This window comes from Tamandua tetradactyla, chromosome 13, assembly GCF_023851605.1.
Source record: "Tamandua tetradactyla isolate mTamTet1 chromosome 13, mTamTet1.pri, whole genome shotgun sequence".
NCBI lineage: Eukaryota > Metazoa > Chordata > Mammalia > Pilosa > Myrmecophagidae > Tamandua > Tamandua tetradactyla.
The window spans coordinates 76,545,240-76,562,596 of record NC_135339.1 but is presented as its reverse complement, the minus strand read 5'-3'; the positions used below and the strand labels follow the sequence as shown (position 1 = coordinate 76,562,596).

At 39.2% G+C, this 17,357-nt stretch overlaps 1 protein-coding gene across 13 annotated transcripts in view; it reads left to right on the top strand.

Moving 5' to 3' along the window:
* The window catches only part of ABLIM1 (actin binding LIM protein 1), a 306,762-nt gene that overhangs the window by 177,138 nt on the left and 112,267 nt on the right, over window positions 1–17,357 (top strand). For all 13 annotated transcript variants that reach the window (XM_077126121.1, XM_077126119.1, XM_077126120.1 and 10 more), the window contains exons 3-4: window positions 12,111–12,294; window positions 13,540–13,649. In XM_077126121.1, coding sequence (XP_076982236.1) covers window positions 12,111–12,294; window positions 13,540–13,649 — 294 coding nt within the window. The remainder of the gene's footprint in view (window positions 1–12,110; window positions 12,295–13,539; window positions 13,650–17,357) is intronic.

Here is a 17,357-nt window from a genome sequence, read left to right as displayed (position 1 = left end):
CACCAATCCCACAGAAATAAAGGAGGTTTTGAGAGGATACTATGAACAACTTTATGCTAATAAACTAGGCAATATAGATGAAACGGACAACTTCCTAGAAAGGCATGAACAACCCACATTGACTCGAGAAGAAATAGATGGCCTCAACAAACCAATCACAAGTAAACAAATTGAATTAGTCATTAAGAAGTTCCTAAAAAAGAAAAGTCCAGGACCAGATGGCTTCACATGAGAATTCTACCAAACATTCAAGAAAGAATTAGTACCAATCCTGCTCACACTCTTCAAAAAAATTGAAGAGGAGGGAAGGCTACCTGACTCATTCTATGAAGCCAACATCACCCTCATACCAAAGCCAGACAAAGATACTACAAGAAAAGAAAATTACAGACCAATCTCGGAATTTTATTGCTAAAATCCTCAACAAAATTCTTGCAAATCGAATCCAGCAGCACATTAAAATAATTATACACCATGACCAAGTAGGATTCATCCCAGATATGCAAGGAGCAAGGATGGTTCAACATAGGAAAATCAATTAATGTAATACACCTTATCAACAAATCAAAGCAGAAAAAAACACATGATCATCTCGATTGATGCAGAAAAGGCATTTGACAAAATTCACCATCCTTTCTTGTTGAAAATACTTCAAAAGATTGGAGTAAAAGGGAACTTCCTCAATATGATAGAGGGAATATATGAAAAACCCACAGCTAACATCACCTCAATGGGGAAAAACTGAAACCTTTCCCCCTAAGATCAGGAACAAGACAAGGATGTCCATTATCACCACTGTTATTCAACATTGTGTTGGAAGTTCTAGCCAGAGCAATTAGACAAGAAAAAGAAATACAAGGCATCAGAATTGGAAAGGAAGAAGTAAAACTATCACTGTTTGCAGATGATATGATACTATATATTGAAAACGCCGAAAAATCCTCAGTAAAACTACTAGAGTTAATAAATGAGTACAGCAAAGTGGCAGGTTACAAGATCAACACTCAAAAATGTGTAGTGTTTCTATACACTAGTAATGAAAATCTGAGGGGGAAATCAATAAAAATCAATTAAAAATTCCGTTTACAATTGCAACCAAAAGAATAAAATATTTAGAAATAAATTTAACTAAGGATACAAAAGACCTATACAAAGAAAACTACAAGAAATTGCTAAAAGAAATCACAGAAGACCTAAATAAATGGAAGGACATACCGTGTTCATGGATTGGAAGGGTAAATATAGTTGAGATGTCAATTCTATCTAAATTGATTTATAGATTCAATGCAGTACCAATTAAAATCCCAAAAACTTACTTCTCAGAAATAGAAAAACCAATAACCCAATTTATTGGGAAGGGCAGCATGCCCCAAATAGCTAAAAATACCCTGAGAAAGAAAAATGAAGTTGGAGGTCTCACATTACCTGACCTTAAGGCGTATTATGAAGCTACAGTGGTCAAAACAGCATGGTACTGACATAAAGATAGATATTCTTTGACCAATGGAATTAAATAAAGTGTTCAGATATAGACCCTCTCGTCTATGCCCAATTGATCTTTGAAAAGGCAGTCAAGCCAACTCACCTGGGACCGAACAGTCTCTTCAATAAATGGTGCCTAGAGAACTGGATATCCACATGCAAAAGAATGAAAGAGAATCCATATCTCACACCCTATACAAAAATTAACTCAAAATGGATCAAAGACCTAAACATGAGATCTAAGACCATAAAACTTTTAGAAGAAAATGTAGGGATATATCTTATAAATCTTATAATAGGAGGTAGTTTTCTAGACTTACACCAGAGCATGAGCATTGAAGAAAAAAATAGATAAATAGGAACTCCTCAAAATTAAACACTTTCGTGCATCAGAGAACTTTGTCAAGAAAGTAAAAAGACAGCCTACACAATGGGAGACAATATTTGGAAATGACATATCAGATAAGGGTCTAGTATCCAGAATCTATAAAGAAATTGTTCAACTCAACAACAAAAAGACAAACAACCCAATTACAAAATGAACAAAAGACATGAACAGACACGTCTCAGAAGAGGAAATACAAATGGCTAAAAGGCACATGAAAAGACACTCAACTTCACTGGCTGTTAGGGAAATGCAAATCAAAACCACAATGAGATATCATCTCACATCCACCAAAATGGCTGTTCTAGTTTGCTAGCTGCCAGAATGCAACACACCAGAAACGGATTGACTTTTAATAAAAGGGGATTTATTTCATTAGTTCTTTAGAGGAAAGGCAGCTAACTTTCAACTGAGGTTCTTTCTTATGTGGGAAGGCACAGGGTGATCTCTGCTGGCCTTCTCTCCAGACCTCTGGGTTCCAACAGCTTTCCCCGGTGTGATTTCTTTCTGCATTTCCAAAGGTCTGGGCTGAGCTGCGAGTGCAGAGATGAGGTATGCTGAGCTGCTTGGGCTGTGCTATGTTGAACTCTCTCATTTAAGCACCAGCCAATTAAGTCAAACATCATTCACTGCAGCAGGCACGCCTCCTAGCTGACTGCAGATGTAATAAGCAACAGTTGAGGTTCACCATTGGCTCATGTCCACAGGAATAGATCTAGGCACCTTCACCTGGCCAAATTGACAACTGAATCTAACTACCATAATGGCCATTTTCAATAAAACAGAAAATGGCAAGCACTGCAGAGGATATGGAGACAGTGGCACACTTATCCACTGTTGGTGGGAATGTAAAATGGTACATCCACTGTGAAGGCAGTTTGACTGTTCCTCAAGAAGCTAAGTATAGAATTTTCATGTGATCTGGCAATACCATTGCTAGGTATCTACTCAGAGGACATGAGGGCAAGGACACAAATGGGCATTTGCACACCAATGTTTATAGCAGCATTACTTACAATTGCCAAGAGATGGAAACAGCCCAAATGTCCATCAGCAAATGAGTAGCTAAACAAGCTGTGGTATATACATACAATGGAATATTATGCAGCTGTAAGACAGAATAAAGTTATGAAGTATGTAAAAACATGTAAGGACCTTGAGTACATTGTGCTGAGTGAGATTAGCCAGAAACAAAAGGACAAATACTGTATGGTCTCACTGATATGAACTAACATTAATGAATGAACTTGGAGAATTTCAGTTAAGAACAGAGACCATCAGGAGATAGAAATAGGGTAGATATTGGGTAATTGGAACTGAAGGGATACTGATTGTGCAACAGGACTGGTTGTAAAAATGCAAAAATAGATGGCACAATACTACCTAACTGGAATACAACAATGTTGGTACACTGAATGAAGCCGAATGTGAAAATGATAGAGGGTGGAGGGCTGGGGGCACAAATGAAATCAGAACGAAAGATGGATGAAAAAGACTGAGATAGTATAATCTAGGAGTGCCTAGAGTGTATGATGATGGTGACTAAATGTACAAATTAAAAAATGTTTTTGCATGAGGAAGAACAAAGTAATGTCAATATGTAGGGTGTTGAAAAGAGATGGTAATTCATATTTTAAAACTTCGAAGTTTTAAAATATGAATTACCATCTATTCAGTCTCACTAAAGCAAAATATTTTTAAAATATGAATTTTAAAATATGAATTCATTTTGAAATATGAATTACCGTCTATTTAGTCTCACTAAAGCAAAAAATATTTGGTACAAAATTTATATTTTGACTAGTGCATCTCCTAATATAACTTATTTATACAGTTTAATTGAACACTATAAGTACATGGAACCTTGAGTAGGGCATGAGATTTTGTAGGTTTGTTTAGAATGATACCATAATAAATCCCAGAGATATTTCAATAGTGAATAAAAAAGTATTTGCAAAGTACCCTTGGGAGAATAGTGAGAAAGAGGAAAAATTCAACTTCCCCAGTTGGAGAAGGCCTGATATTCTTACAAGCAGTGAGGACAACAAAATCAATAGGTTGAACCCTCAGTCTTGGGGTTTGTTCATATGAAACATATTCATGCAAAGGATATGCTAAGCCTACTTAAAATTAGGCCTAAGAGTCACCGCCAGAGAACTTCTTTTGTTGCTCAGATGTGGCCTGTCAGCCAACATGGGAGGCAAACTAACTGCCCTCCCCCTCTCGATGTGGGACATGACTCCCAGGGGTATAAACCTTCCTGGCAACATGGGACAGAAATCCTAGAATGAGCTGGGACTCAGCATCAAGGGATTGAGAAAATCTTCTCGACTGAAAGGGGGAAGAGTGAAATGACACAAAATGAAGTGTCAACGGCTGAGAGCTTCCAAATAAAATCGAGAGGTTATCCTGGAGGTTATTCTTACACATTATGTAAATAACCTGTTTTTAGTTTAAGGTGTATTAAAGAGGCTAGAGGAAAGTCTCTGAACTGTAGAGCTGTGTTCCAGTAGCCATGTTTCTTTAAGATGATTGTATAATGATACAGCTTTTGCAAAGTGACTGTGTGATTGTGAAAACCTTGTTCTGATGCTCCTTTTATCTATGGTATGGACAAGATGAGTAAAAAATTGACCATATCTAAAAGGATGTGTGCTTGCTATCCTGGATGGAAAAGCCATTTATCCTATCATAAATATTTCCTAATCATAGATATTGTATAACCTTCTCAGGAACATGCTTTCATGTGTAACCATCTTTATGGGTAAAGAAGTCATAGGCTTATTTAACCTGCATCTCTTGGTATATGTAAAATCAACTTTTCCCCATTTTGTCCTCCTCTGATGGAGAAGATCTGATCATTGTTTTCATTCAATGAACCCATCATACACTTAAAGACCATTCTTATCCCGACTGCTTTCTTCTGCCGAATTCCAATTCCATCTACTTTATTTTTCTAAGTGATCTTTCCCAACCTTTTAATTATTCTTGTAGTCACACTGTTATCAATCTCATTCGTTTCTTCTCACCCACCTTTAATCAGTGGAGCACTTAACTAGCCATGGTTCTTATCTCTGTAATCAGGGCCTTTTTGGCCTTGCTGAACACAAAGCAGGGTTAGCCTGACCCTGTCCATAGCTCTGGTGAATTGAAATTGTCTCTTGAGTTGAGTTGTAGCCATTTTTAGTTGCTACAGAATTTTGGGAAAGTGAAAACCAGCGAAACTGGGAGGGGGTGGAGGTGCTACAGTGGCACTACTCTCTTGGTGCCAGTTAGGCACTTTCAGGAGCAAAGCCGCATTACTGGCTCAGAGTCCTGCTGCAACACCCTCTACCTCATGTTGTGCTGTAGGAGCTCGGCTGCGCCCACACTGTCCAGACCTCAGCCCCAATTAACACGATATGAAATAGGGGGAAAGGACAATATTTTTCCACTTCTCTCAGTATTGGGGAAGATATAAAATAACATAAAAAGTGGTCTCTACCTTCAGTAAACTTGCAAGCCGAGGAGAAGACGATCACAATGGCAGAATGTGGAGGGCTAACGCTAACATATGTTGAGAGCCAAATAGCAGCAATTCGAGTGCTGGGAAAGCAGAGCCCAGGGAAGTGGAGAGCGGAGGCTGTACGTAGGCTTCATCAGGAGGTAGAATGCGAGTTGGGCCAGGGAGGCTGGGTGGGGTTGGCATCGGCAGGAGGTGAGAGGAGGTGTCGTCCGGCCGAGGGTGTGGATGTTTGGAAGATGTGGGGGCCTTATATGCAAGATCAAAGCATTTTGCCTAGCAGAGGCGGACAGCTACTTGATAAAAGCAATGCCTTTGTTGTAAGAACTCGGAGAAGGTGTGTATGGTGGGTTGGATGGTGAGAAACTAGAGAAAAAGACCCATTAGGAGGCTGAATAGTTTCTATCTTACGGCTTTTTTATGGTTGCTGGTAAAAATGGTGATATGACTGTGTCTTTATCCGTTTTCTGTAGGGTCAATTTTACAGGCACATATATAATTAGCACTCAGACTGTCTTCTTGGATAAAAAATCCTCCAGTTCTTTATGAGGGACTTAGAAGGGGAAGGGGATAGCGAGGATGTCAGCCTTAATCATGTTTCCCTGTGGGCTGCAGCTCGCCAAGTATGGTCTCCTTTGAGGCATTATCCCTCTGGAATAGGCAAGCCAGCCCTTTCTTGTGCAAATTTTCACCCCTTATGCCATGTTAAATATATATATTTTCAACCTGATAGTTCTGATTTTAAAGTCATCAATAGTAGCAGACCTTAATGGTTGTTTCCGTGTTACGGGCCACATGATAGAAGGTAAGAAAACTGGTCCGTGGAGTTGGAAGCGCTCCTCAGCAAGGGCTGTGTTCCTGGCCGTACCTGAGCTGGTCATAATTACTGTTGTTTGCATGTGAAGTTCCACCTCAAATGTTAAAGACAAACTTACTATGTAGTCAAAGATTGTGTTAGTAAGTAGAGGTTCCAAGATTATTCCCTTCCAACCAAGGATCTTTATTTATATTACAAATTCAGCCTCCAAATTAAAAGTAAGTCCTCAAAAGATTTGCTTTAGGGGCCCATTTTGTCATCTGGCTGAGCTTCTAATTATCTTCTTCCCCAGAACTGATGACTGATTTCTATGGACACTTAGCAGTTATTGTTAAAATAATTTAAATACATTTTCTGAAGCCAAGTATTTGCTTCCAGGATGACGCGTTAGCACAGAGTTATTTCTGGAGGGAAGCTGCTCCCTCACATTATTGTTCATGGATCTCTATTTAGCTATTTTGAGCTTTGGGTGGGATCTGTAGTATGCAGGACCTGTAGACACATAGTACTTTGGTTTTCAGAGCAAAACCTGATTAGATCAGAACCCATACTGTAATAGCATTTTTGGTGATTTGGAAAGACACTGTGTCATCGTCTACCTTTGTACTCTCTATGAATCACATCATACCACCTTTAAAATTTAGCTGGAGTAGAAGATGGAGGGAGAGGACAGGAAGTGCTTAAGGAAGAGTTTTGTGCCCTGCATCTTCCCCTCCTCCAGCTATAGCTAAGGACAGCTGAGGAGGGGCAGGGATGGGCTATCCCAGGCAGGGTGGAACAAGGTTTTGACCTGGGTTGAGGTTTAAAGTAGCACTTCTGAAACACGTGGCCTTTGTCACCTGGAAACGAGGGGCTGTAACTCAGGCTACAGCCATGAGAAGCCGTCACATCTCTGGGGCAAGTCCAGAGGGGCTCCTCAAGCTGTGTGAAGGGCAGTCTGGCTGGCAGAGTGGCAGACGAGACAACCACAGCCTGCCCTAAAGAAGAGACTACAAGAAAAGTACCCGCGTAAGACTGCTGCCCCACCCCCCAATTAAAATTCTTGTGTTGCTCAAAACTAAATTGAAACCATTGATCATGTTTGTTTAACATCCGTTCCCTCTCTTACTATCATAAATCGATTAAAACACAAATGAGAACAGCAGCACAGAAAAGAGATGTTCCGTGCACTGATATGAATGAAGAAAATGGCTTTGGCATTTTACCCCCAAATCCAGCTTTGGGCAGAGTTTTCGCATCACCCAGTCTCCTAAATTTTCAGCAGCATGAACTATATAGACAGGCAAATAGAATGTCACTGAAATGGATTTATTGGACCATAACATGCCACTGCTGTTTTCAAAAGGTTGAAGGAATAGTTGCCACTAGAGCCCTGTCCATGCAACTAAACTACTGCTCTGTTATCACCCTTCTTTATTGCCTCCATATCCTTGTTCTCCTCCTAATCCATAGTATTTTTTCAGTGGAGGCTATTTTTTTTAAAAAAAGATTTAGGGTTTTTTTACCCTAAGAAATTCTTTGCCCATTAAGAATTTCACAATTTTTATATAAAGTTGCTTGGTTGTGCATATTCCTGCATGACTAGTTAATTGTATGGTTTGCAGAGAGTGACTTCAAAAGTGTCAGAGTAACAAGGCACATAGCCACGTGTGGCCTTAGCGGTGGCAGAGCAGGCTATAGTTCAGTGGAGCCTTGAGTGGGCATATTTTAAACAACTGGTCTTCAATAAGAAGTAATACAAAAAAATTAATCTCTTTCACTGGAAGTTCTATTTTTTACGAAAGGAGTGAATGCTTCTCTCTGGGCTTATATTAACTTTCAACTAAAACAAAGACAAATGGAGTGCCCTGAGCTAAAAATCGAAATATATCCTACTGTAGTTTGACATTGCTAATTAATGTTTGGGTGATAATTTGAATGCAAAAGTTTTGCTTCATGCCATCAGTAATAAATATTGCTCAGCTGTTAATATAAAAGAGACCAAAGGGTTTTTGTTTTTTTAATGTTCATCTCTGGACATTTTTGGTTAAAAAGAGTAACAACTTTATCAGTGTGCAATTTTCAGAAGTTAACTACATGACTCTGTATAAATATAGAATGAGCATGTATTATAGATTTATTTAACTCGTCAGTGTAATGTGAGAAGCAATAGGATGGTAAAACTGGTTCAAAGGAGAATTAGGTTTTGAAGACAGAATACTGGAATAAGATGGCTGGGTTAGATTTAAAAACACTGATTAGCAACCCTATAGGATAGTAAAACCAGATTAAATCATTTGCATCACTACTGGACAAAAAAATCTGCTCATTAACATGTAACTTCACAAACTTTGGATCTAATAAATAGTTAAGAGCTCATCAAACACAGATCCACTGCCTTGGTTAATGAAATAATCCTTGGGTTGGCCTGTCAGACAGTGTTCCAATATGACACTGAAAGAACATTCAGGCCCTCCCGTCACCATTTTTCTAATTTGGGGGTAAGTTTTGTTAATACCTCCTTATTATTAAAGGTGAATTTTAAAAAAAGTAAATTGGTGCATAGTTATGTGAAGAAAAAAGGTAATACTTCTTCATCCTCCTGTTTTAGTCAATTTAATGGGTTTGTATTAACTCATATTTCTTTGTCCATAAAAACATAAGTAGACTTAAAGGAATTACTTACTCTTACATTATTTGTTCTTTTTGCTTGACATTAGGCTGTGGACAGCACTCTGGATTGTAGATATTGATCTAATTCATTCTTTTTAATACCAGTCCCATTGGCTAATCATATCATAATTGATTCAACCATTGCTGTACTGATGGAAATTCAGGTTGCTTTCGGTTCCTTCTTCATGAAAACACTGTTAAAATAGAATTGTTTCAGTACAGGAGAGTGATTCTGAGGGCCAAGGTCTGAGTAGTCACAGTGTGAAGGCAGAGAAGGGAAAGGATCAAAGAAACATCTTAGGGTAAAGGGATTGGTTTTAGTGGCCAATTGAAAATTTTGGTATAGAGATAGGAAAATAAATGGTGCTGACATTTTATTGAAAGAGAGAATAGAAAATTAAGGTTTTCTTTGGGAAGAGAGAGTCAGAGATGCTGAGAGGATAGGGTCTGTTTTTAAAATGCTGGGTTTGAAATAAGTTATGCTGTCTGTTTATGTCTAACAGGCAGCTAAAAATAAGGGTCTAAATCTCAGGGATAAGGTCCCAGAGGCATTTATTTGTGAATCCTTCACACAAAGTCATAGTTGATGCTATGAGACAGATGAGAACCATTCCTGGGGAGGCATAAAAAGAAGGAGATGGCATCCATGGGGGGTTTCTCTACTTAAGGGTCTGGTGAAGAGATGGAGAAGGAGTGTCAGAGGAGAAGGAGGAATCGATAAGTAAAGCCTAGGGAGGCAAAAGAGGAGCAAAGAGTCCAAAATTATGTTATAATCAGTCCATGCTGAGGAAATATAATAATGTTAAGCATTTTTTAGGGATTAACAGTGTAGACTTTCTCACTTCTTGTGTGCTATCAACTTTGTTGTGTACTTCTTTAACAACCCCTGCCTCTATGATTCTCTCTTTAAACTCTAGCTGTCTTGTAGAAACCACCAAAAATAATGCTACAGCTTTGCAAGCCAGTGTGGCCCACTGTTTGAATTTAAGGGCTAAGCTAAATCAACTCTCATAGGGCCATAGTTAGATTGTGGTTTGGCATCTCTCAACAGTAGTTTCAGAGTCATTTTTATAAATAAGACTGTCATAGGTTCACATAAGCTAGGACTTTATTAATAAAGGAGAGTGTCAATTGCACAAAACCATGTGAACTAAAAAGACTGCACAGAGTTTCTCTGAGGGAGCAATAACTGCAAAAAATTTGTAAAACGCTTAGAATCAGCTTTGAAACTTTCAAAATCTGCTTTGGCATAAATATTACCCTATTTCCACCAGATCGTTTAACAAAGGATAGGGGAAGGATAAAAGGAATTACTAGTGGTCCAAATGAATTATTTTGCCACCTCTCATCACTTTGAGTAATACCTAAATTTGAAAGAGTGACTGAGTCATCGGAACTGTCCCTGAGGAGTGAAATCAATGGGATCTGCCAGGTTTGAGACAGAATTCAATTTAGTGCAAAAGTTGTGTTCCCATGGTTTGAGATTTCTGAAGAAGAATCAGAAAGAGTAATCTTGAAGACTCTTACCCATAGAGTATCTATAGTCTAGTAGAAAAATAAGATATGTATGTAGAAACAAGTTTGTATTCAGTAGAAACAGGTTTGTATTTCTTGTTGCTGAAGGAATTTGCGGTCAGTGAGTCCAGTCCATCTTTGAGTTCTTTAGGCCTACAGGAGATGTTTGGTAAAAAAAAAGAAGCAGGTGTGAGAACAGTGGGGGGAGCAGGAGGCCCTGGCAGGTTAGAGCAGGCAGCAGGTGGTCAACGAGCTCTTTTCCAGGTAATATGATCAGAGTAGTATTTATAGGGTGGTCATTTTCAGGCATGATGAACTCAAGCCATAGTCTTGGGTTACTTATTATAATTTGCTAAGAAGGATGTCATAGCTAGGTTTTGTTGCTCTAAAGAGAAACTGTTGAATCCACAGGGGAAAGCTTGTTTGTCAGTTCTATGTCACCTTGAATAGCTTGCAGTTAGTAAAGACTGCTAACTAAGAGCAGGGGAGTCAAATCTTTCTATGCTCATCATTAGTTCATTGAGATGTATTAGTGAGTAAGTAGAGCTAATCAGCAGAATCCTGAAAATGTTGTAGTAGGGCCTTAGGAAAGCTTTAGCGACAACTCAGCTCTTCCCTACCTGGTTGAGTACCTCTTCCAGCTGCTTGAAGGGACAATCAAGAAGAATCCTGGATTCTGGGACCTTAATTTTATAGGAGTCACCCAACACTTAGGTATAGAGAGATTTTCCAGCTTTGGCCACAGTTTCTTAGTTATTTAGAACTGGAAGATCTTTACTTTCTGGTACTGATTTAGGCTTTGTTTTTGGACAAGTTATTCTGACCTGCTCTGGTCTTGTTCAGACACATAGACCAGGCCCAAGTCCCTGGCTTTCCAGGGCTTACTTATATGCGCCATCTCTGGAATCCACAGCTGCACAGCTTTAAAAGAGATGCCAAAACCCAGATACAATAAAGCATCCTCTTTTGCATGTACTGAGGTTGTGAAAACCAGTTTTATCTTGGATCTATCTCCTTTCTCTCCTTATTTTGCCTATTCATTTTTTTTCAAAGAAAATAATTTAAGGTGATTGTATGAACTAATTTTATGACTAAACTTTTATCCAACTTTCTTTCCAGGTCAGTAAGTAATGCCTATTCATTTTTCTCTGTCCCTACATTATATAAATAATTGACTTGTCCTATTTACCGCACAAAGAGAAACATCTGAATTTTTCATAGCTATGGGAAAGTATTTCCTGAGTGTGGAAAAATGGAAACTGGGCATTTCAGCTACTGCTTCTGGGATACTGGGAATTTATTACTCATCTCAGTAGCAGTCTTGGCCAAAACCAAGCAGTTGTGTGGGCAGACAGTGGGCACCTTTCCTAAATAGCAGTGCCAAGGGCACCTTTGTTCATATTTGAAACAGTCTTAACCAAGGGTATCTTTCCATCAAAGGCTGTTTGATCACCTCTGAATCTTAGACATACCACAGAAGCATTTGAGACCTAGCCAATGGATTTTACTTGTATGAGATATTGCATAGCTCCCAAAGGGAGAGGAAAGGAAGGGGAGGGAGGCAAGAGAAAAATTAGAGCCCAGCAATAAATAGCTCTTTGTACCCGTCCCCTCCCCCTAACCCCAAACCATTGAGATCATAGAGTAAGCAACCAGCATTCAGTAGAAGGCAACTGCTGCCTGGCATCTTGGCAAATGAGGACATGTAGATTGCTGATGAGTTCCCCTGATCCAAACGTGAACTTATCTTTCTACAGTGTGTGGCTGTGACCTGGCACAAGGGGGCTTCTTCATAAAGAACGGAGAGTATCTCTGCACCCTGGACTACCAGCGGATGTATGGGACACGCTGCCATGGCTGTGGGGAGTTCGTGGAAGGAGAGGTGGTGACTGCTCTGGGCAAGACCTACCATCCCAACTGCTTTGCTTGTACCATCTGCAAGTAAGTGCTTATTTTTCCAAAGTCTATGGCTCCCCCAAGAGAGAAATGCCAGGTTCTCCTGACAAAGCTTGAGATGTGACGTCTTTCATGTTGAGTAGTATTTAAGTCTTAAAATATTGTTTTTCTGATGCATTCTTAGGTTTCTTTATCTTCCTACTATATTATCAGTCTTAGGCAAAAGGTAATTTAATTCTGAAACTTTATACATGATGTCAACTCTGAAATAACAAGATCTCCTCTCCTCATGAACTTTTAAATTTGGGGGATGCAAGACTACAAAATTCTCCTCTATGCCCGTTACCAAGCACACTTGTGGAACTGTTTTAAGTCCGAATTTACCTGTGTGTGTGTGTGTGTCATGGTGAAATACTGATTGTTAGGCACCTTAAAGGAGAGGTAACAGCTGTGAAAATAAAACTGATGTCAAGAAGCTTGAATTTGTTCTTAAATAATTGCTTCTGACTCTGAGATTTGTGGATGGATGTTTGGCTTGTGAGTTTTTGTTTCCTAATTGACAGTATCACACATTTGAAACTCATGTTGATGAAGATTATTGTCAAATTGGCCATTTGCAAATAAGCAGACATGGAAAGTGTTGTATGTATATTAATTAAGTACTCTTTTTTTTTTTTTTTTTTTTTTTAAGGCTGTCTGCCTCTTAAACTGGGAAGAAAAGAAACATAGATATGTGTAGACAGCAAAATTGTTTGCTTATGAGAGACCGGGTCTCAGGCCCTGTGAAGTGTTCAGCTCACCCATTCAGATGTCCAGGATGGTGTCTAAGTCAGTGTAGTTATCACGTAGGTCTAGACCTGGTGATAACTGAAGGAGTTAATGCTTAACCTGTAACCAGGTCTCCTGAGGAGTGGCCTTGAGGTCGAGTAGGAATTCATGGCATTTAAAATGTTTCTTCATGAAAGATTTTCCATTTGGAAATGGACAGTTCTGTGTGCCTTGTTTGGTAGTTTGTTGGACCATCCCTCTAGTATTAGGCAGAGGTAAATCATGCTATTTTACTCTCTGGCTGCCCAGAGAACCAGTGCACTCTCCTTTCTTCTCAAAATGAGGTACACTTATTTGCTTGGATGACATCCAGCTGGCCAGCTTGGTTAAGACTGCATTTTAGACATTTTGGCTGGTGTTCCTCTAGGAAATGGTTTTGCACTAGAGCAGTATTGAGAAGGAATAAGGAAAATAAATAACGTTTCTTGAATAACTTTGAGGGTGATGTCTTTTTGTCTCCAGGCGCCCGTTTCCCCCTGGAGACCGAGTCACATTCAATGGAAGGGACTGCCTTTGTCAGCTCTGTGCACAGCCGATGTCATCCAGCCCTAAGGAGGCCTCCTGCCCCAGCAGTAAGTGCCCCAGCAGCCCTTTGACATGAATTGCTTGGTAGCTCACAGATAGCTTAGGCAGGTACTTGCAAAAAATTCCTTTTTGGAAATGCTATTAGCTGGAGCCAAGAGTAGTTCTGTCTGAAGCATTTCTATTATAAAACATGATACTTGGTAAAGCCTTTCACTAAAACTCCTGCTGCGAAAAGCTTCTCCTGTATTTCGAAAAAATATATAGATAAAGTTAGACATCAAACTGTTCACTTTGACAATAAATGAAGGAAAACGGATTCTAAAACTTTATTTTAGAAATGCACATCTCTAGTTATAGACGTTGAGATGTGAGAACATTTGGTGCTGATGTGATTGATTGTGATCATTGTAGAAAGCTATCTCCACCGCACCTAAAGTGTAAATGTGGTGATTTATATTCTCCCTTAAATAATTCTTCATTCATCCAAGGCTTTTCTGTCATTTATTCATTTAACAGATAATTTGCTGAGCAATTACAATGTACATTGTTCTACATACTGGAGATACAGTCATGAACAAAACAAATTCCAAGTCTTCAAGAGTCTTCCTTTCTAGTGGGAGCAGGCAGATGACAAATACATACACAAAATATCTGATATATCAAGTGGTAATTAAGTACCAGGAAGAAAAATATATCGGGGTAAAAGGCTGCGTTTATGTGGGGCAGTCAGAAACATCCTCTTTTCAAAGATGACACCTAAGAAGAGACCTGAAGAAAGTATGGGAACAAGACATTGGGGGATTTGTAACTCCTTATAAAAAGGTCTTATCTTACTGTAGGAATCCAAGAACTAATTTCCCCTCACATACAGGTGGTGACCAGTTGCTATTTCTTCTAGTAAATAACAGTGAATAGGTCCGTTAGTAGCTTTTCAGCAAGACATTCTGAATGCCAGGCATCCAAGTAAAGAAGCTCTCCATCTACCTTTTCTTAGGGAAGCAGAAAGTGGAATAGGTTTTTGCTTGTATATTTGTCAATCCTTAGGAAACTTGAAACAAATTCCTCTAAGTTTTGTGAGTCTTAGTACATAAGAGATAAGCTGCTTCTTCTCTGGAGGAATTTTGTGTCATTTATAAATATAACGGTGATTTCAAATCTTCCTACCTAAGCCTCATATTTGTTAAAAATGAATGTCCCAGGGTGGGCAACGGTGGCTCAGTGGCAGAGTTCTTGCCTGCTGTGCTGGAGACCCAGGTTTGATTCCCGGTGCCTGCCATGCAAAATGAATGAAAGAATGAATGAATGAATGTCCCAACTAAAGCATTTGCATGGAAATTATATTTTTGACCAATGGGAGGAAAGGTATTAAGGTACCATTTTCAACACATGTGAAACTCACATATGACTTATTGGATAAATAAAAGTGGCGTTGGTAGGACAGTAACTACAAAGCAAGCACAGTCCTAGACCTCTAGTAGGGTTTTAAGTCTAAGTAGTCATGTTCTTACCTACCCCGTCCCCTAAGACATACAATTAGCCCCTGGTCATCTGGGCGGTACCCTGGTAGAAATAGTCACCCTATAGTTTGCTTTGAAAGTACGTTACCAAAAACCTTTGGAAAATTCGGCATGATGAAAAAGGGGATTTTATGAACTCTAGGATATGATGACAATGATAATAGACAATTGTATCCATATGGCTATGACAGAAATGGCTGCCTCCTCAGATTTTGTGAAGTCCTTTAATCCAATCATACTTTTTGATAAGTGGGGAAACTGAGGCCCACAAACTGAGTCAAGGTCGTACAATGTAGGATTTATAAGCAGATCTTTTGACTCCTGGGCTTTCATTCTCTTCTTGTTTCATTGAATGTTCCTCATTGTTTGGTTAAGAACCAGAGGCAGAATAACTTTTCAAGTTTCCAGTATTCTCAGTCCTTGCAATCTAGGAATGTTTACCAGGCACAGTGCCACCAAAATTGTTATTCTCATTATTATTATTATTATTATTGTTTTATTTTTTCTATTTTTATATGACACACATGCTACATACATAAAAAAGAGAAATGATAAAATTTTAAGTGTAAAAATGTAATCCTACCCAAATTCATTGCATTTTTTTATATTAGGTTTACCAGATATTGCTTGTGTGCAAATTGTTGGGCTGAACTGTGTGTTTTCCTTTACTCCCGTTTCTAGGCAACTGCTTTGGTCCAAACATTTTTATTTTTAACAAGTTTTCATCTATTTGGATAAGCACTGCAGTGGCATTTATGGGTGGGGACGTCTGTGAAAAAGAATGTTCTTACATATGGATACACAGATGCAAAATACCCAGACTAAGCAGGAACACAAATACTGGAGCAAATTTTCAGCAAGCTTCTGAAATTCATCAGAGCATAATTAGAAAACCCTTGGTTGGTTATTTTGAAAGTCTTTAAGAATTGGCATGTACTTTAAAACTATCCTGATGTGACTTTAATTCCTATTTTTAAAAAAAAAGAATACTTTTTTAAACTTGGTAAAGCTTCCTATATAGAAGCAGAAAGTTTTAGTGTGAAACATTTAAGTGCTCCTTTGATAATGTTTGCAGAATCGATAAACTATATTAGACAGCAAGGTCTTCTTTTTCCTTTAAAATGTACTGCTTGTTCTTCTGAACCGCAGATGTATTCCACATTCCATGGCTGGTTTCTCATAATCAGTGTATGGGAGATGAAGACAGCATGAGAGGGAGAGAATAGGTGAGAGTGGCAAGCAGAAGCTAAGCTGATGAATGCAATGGGGATTTCCAAAAAAAAAATTCTCTGAGCTTACTAAATAAAGGCACAGCATTTCTATTTCAGCTTCTCAGGGCAGGGGTTACTGCAAAACCTGAGGGCAGGCACCAAAAGTCATAAACAATAGGAACAACCCCCCTCCCCTCCCAATATTTAAAGATTTCACTTCCATTCACTTTAGTCTCTTAAAAGAGGTGTTAAGATCATCTTTTCTGTATGTTCCACAGACTTAAAATTCGATTGTCTATAGATCCAGTCATCCAATCCGTTAAGGGCTTTCCAAGTGCCAGGCAGTCCTTATTGTGGGCACTGCCACATCAGAACATCAGCCACCCACCAGGTGTCAGCTCGAGTGTCCTGTGGGATTGTTCACTTAGAGCCTTGGGCCCTTGCCTGTGTTTGAGGAATTCTCAGACCACGATGGTGGCAAAGTCACATTCATCTCCTGGTGCTTACTAGGCCTGCCTCGACATTTGTCCCTGCACCAGCTCTGTTCCCCAGCTCCAGCCATCTTCAGCTATGACTACTCTGCCACGGCACTCTCCTCTTATCCTCTACATTTGAGAGGTTTGTGGTACCAAGTTCCAAGAACAGTACTGAAGTGGGTGAGCAAGGACGGGGTCTAATGCCATCATCATCTTCATCATCAGCCCACATTTGTGGACTATCTGCTGTTGACAGGACCATTCCAGAGCAGGAAGACTGTAATGGAGCAGTAAGAAAAATCTTGGAGGCAAAGGGTGAAATCTACTCAAATCTCTTTATTTCCTTTGCTTTCAATGTCCATGTCATTTCTCTTAGTCAGTGATCCCAGTTGTTTGTTTTTGCTTTTTGGTCAGGGTCCATTGGTTTATTATCTCAAGCCCTTAGAGCAGCTGCTGATCATATTTGGACTTCTCATCAGGCATGTTTGCACACAGCTCAATGCCTGGCAATATGGTGCCTTGGTAGGACCTGGAAAAAGGTCCCCATCAAG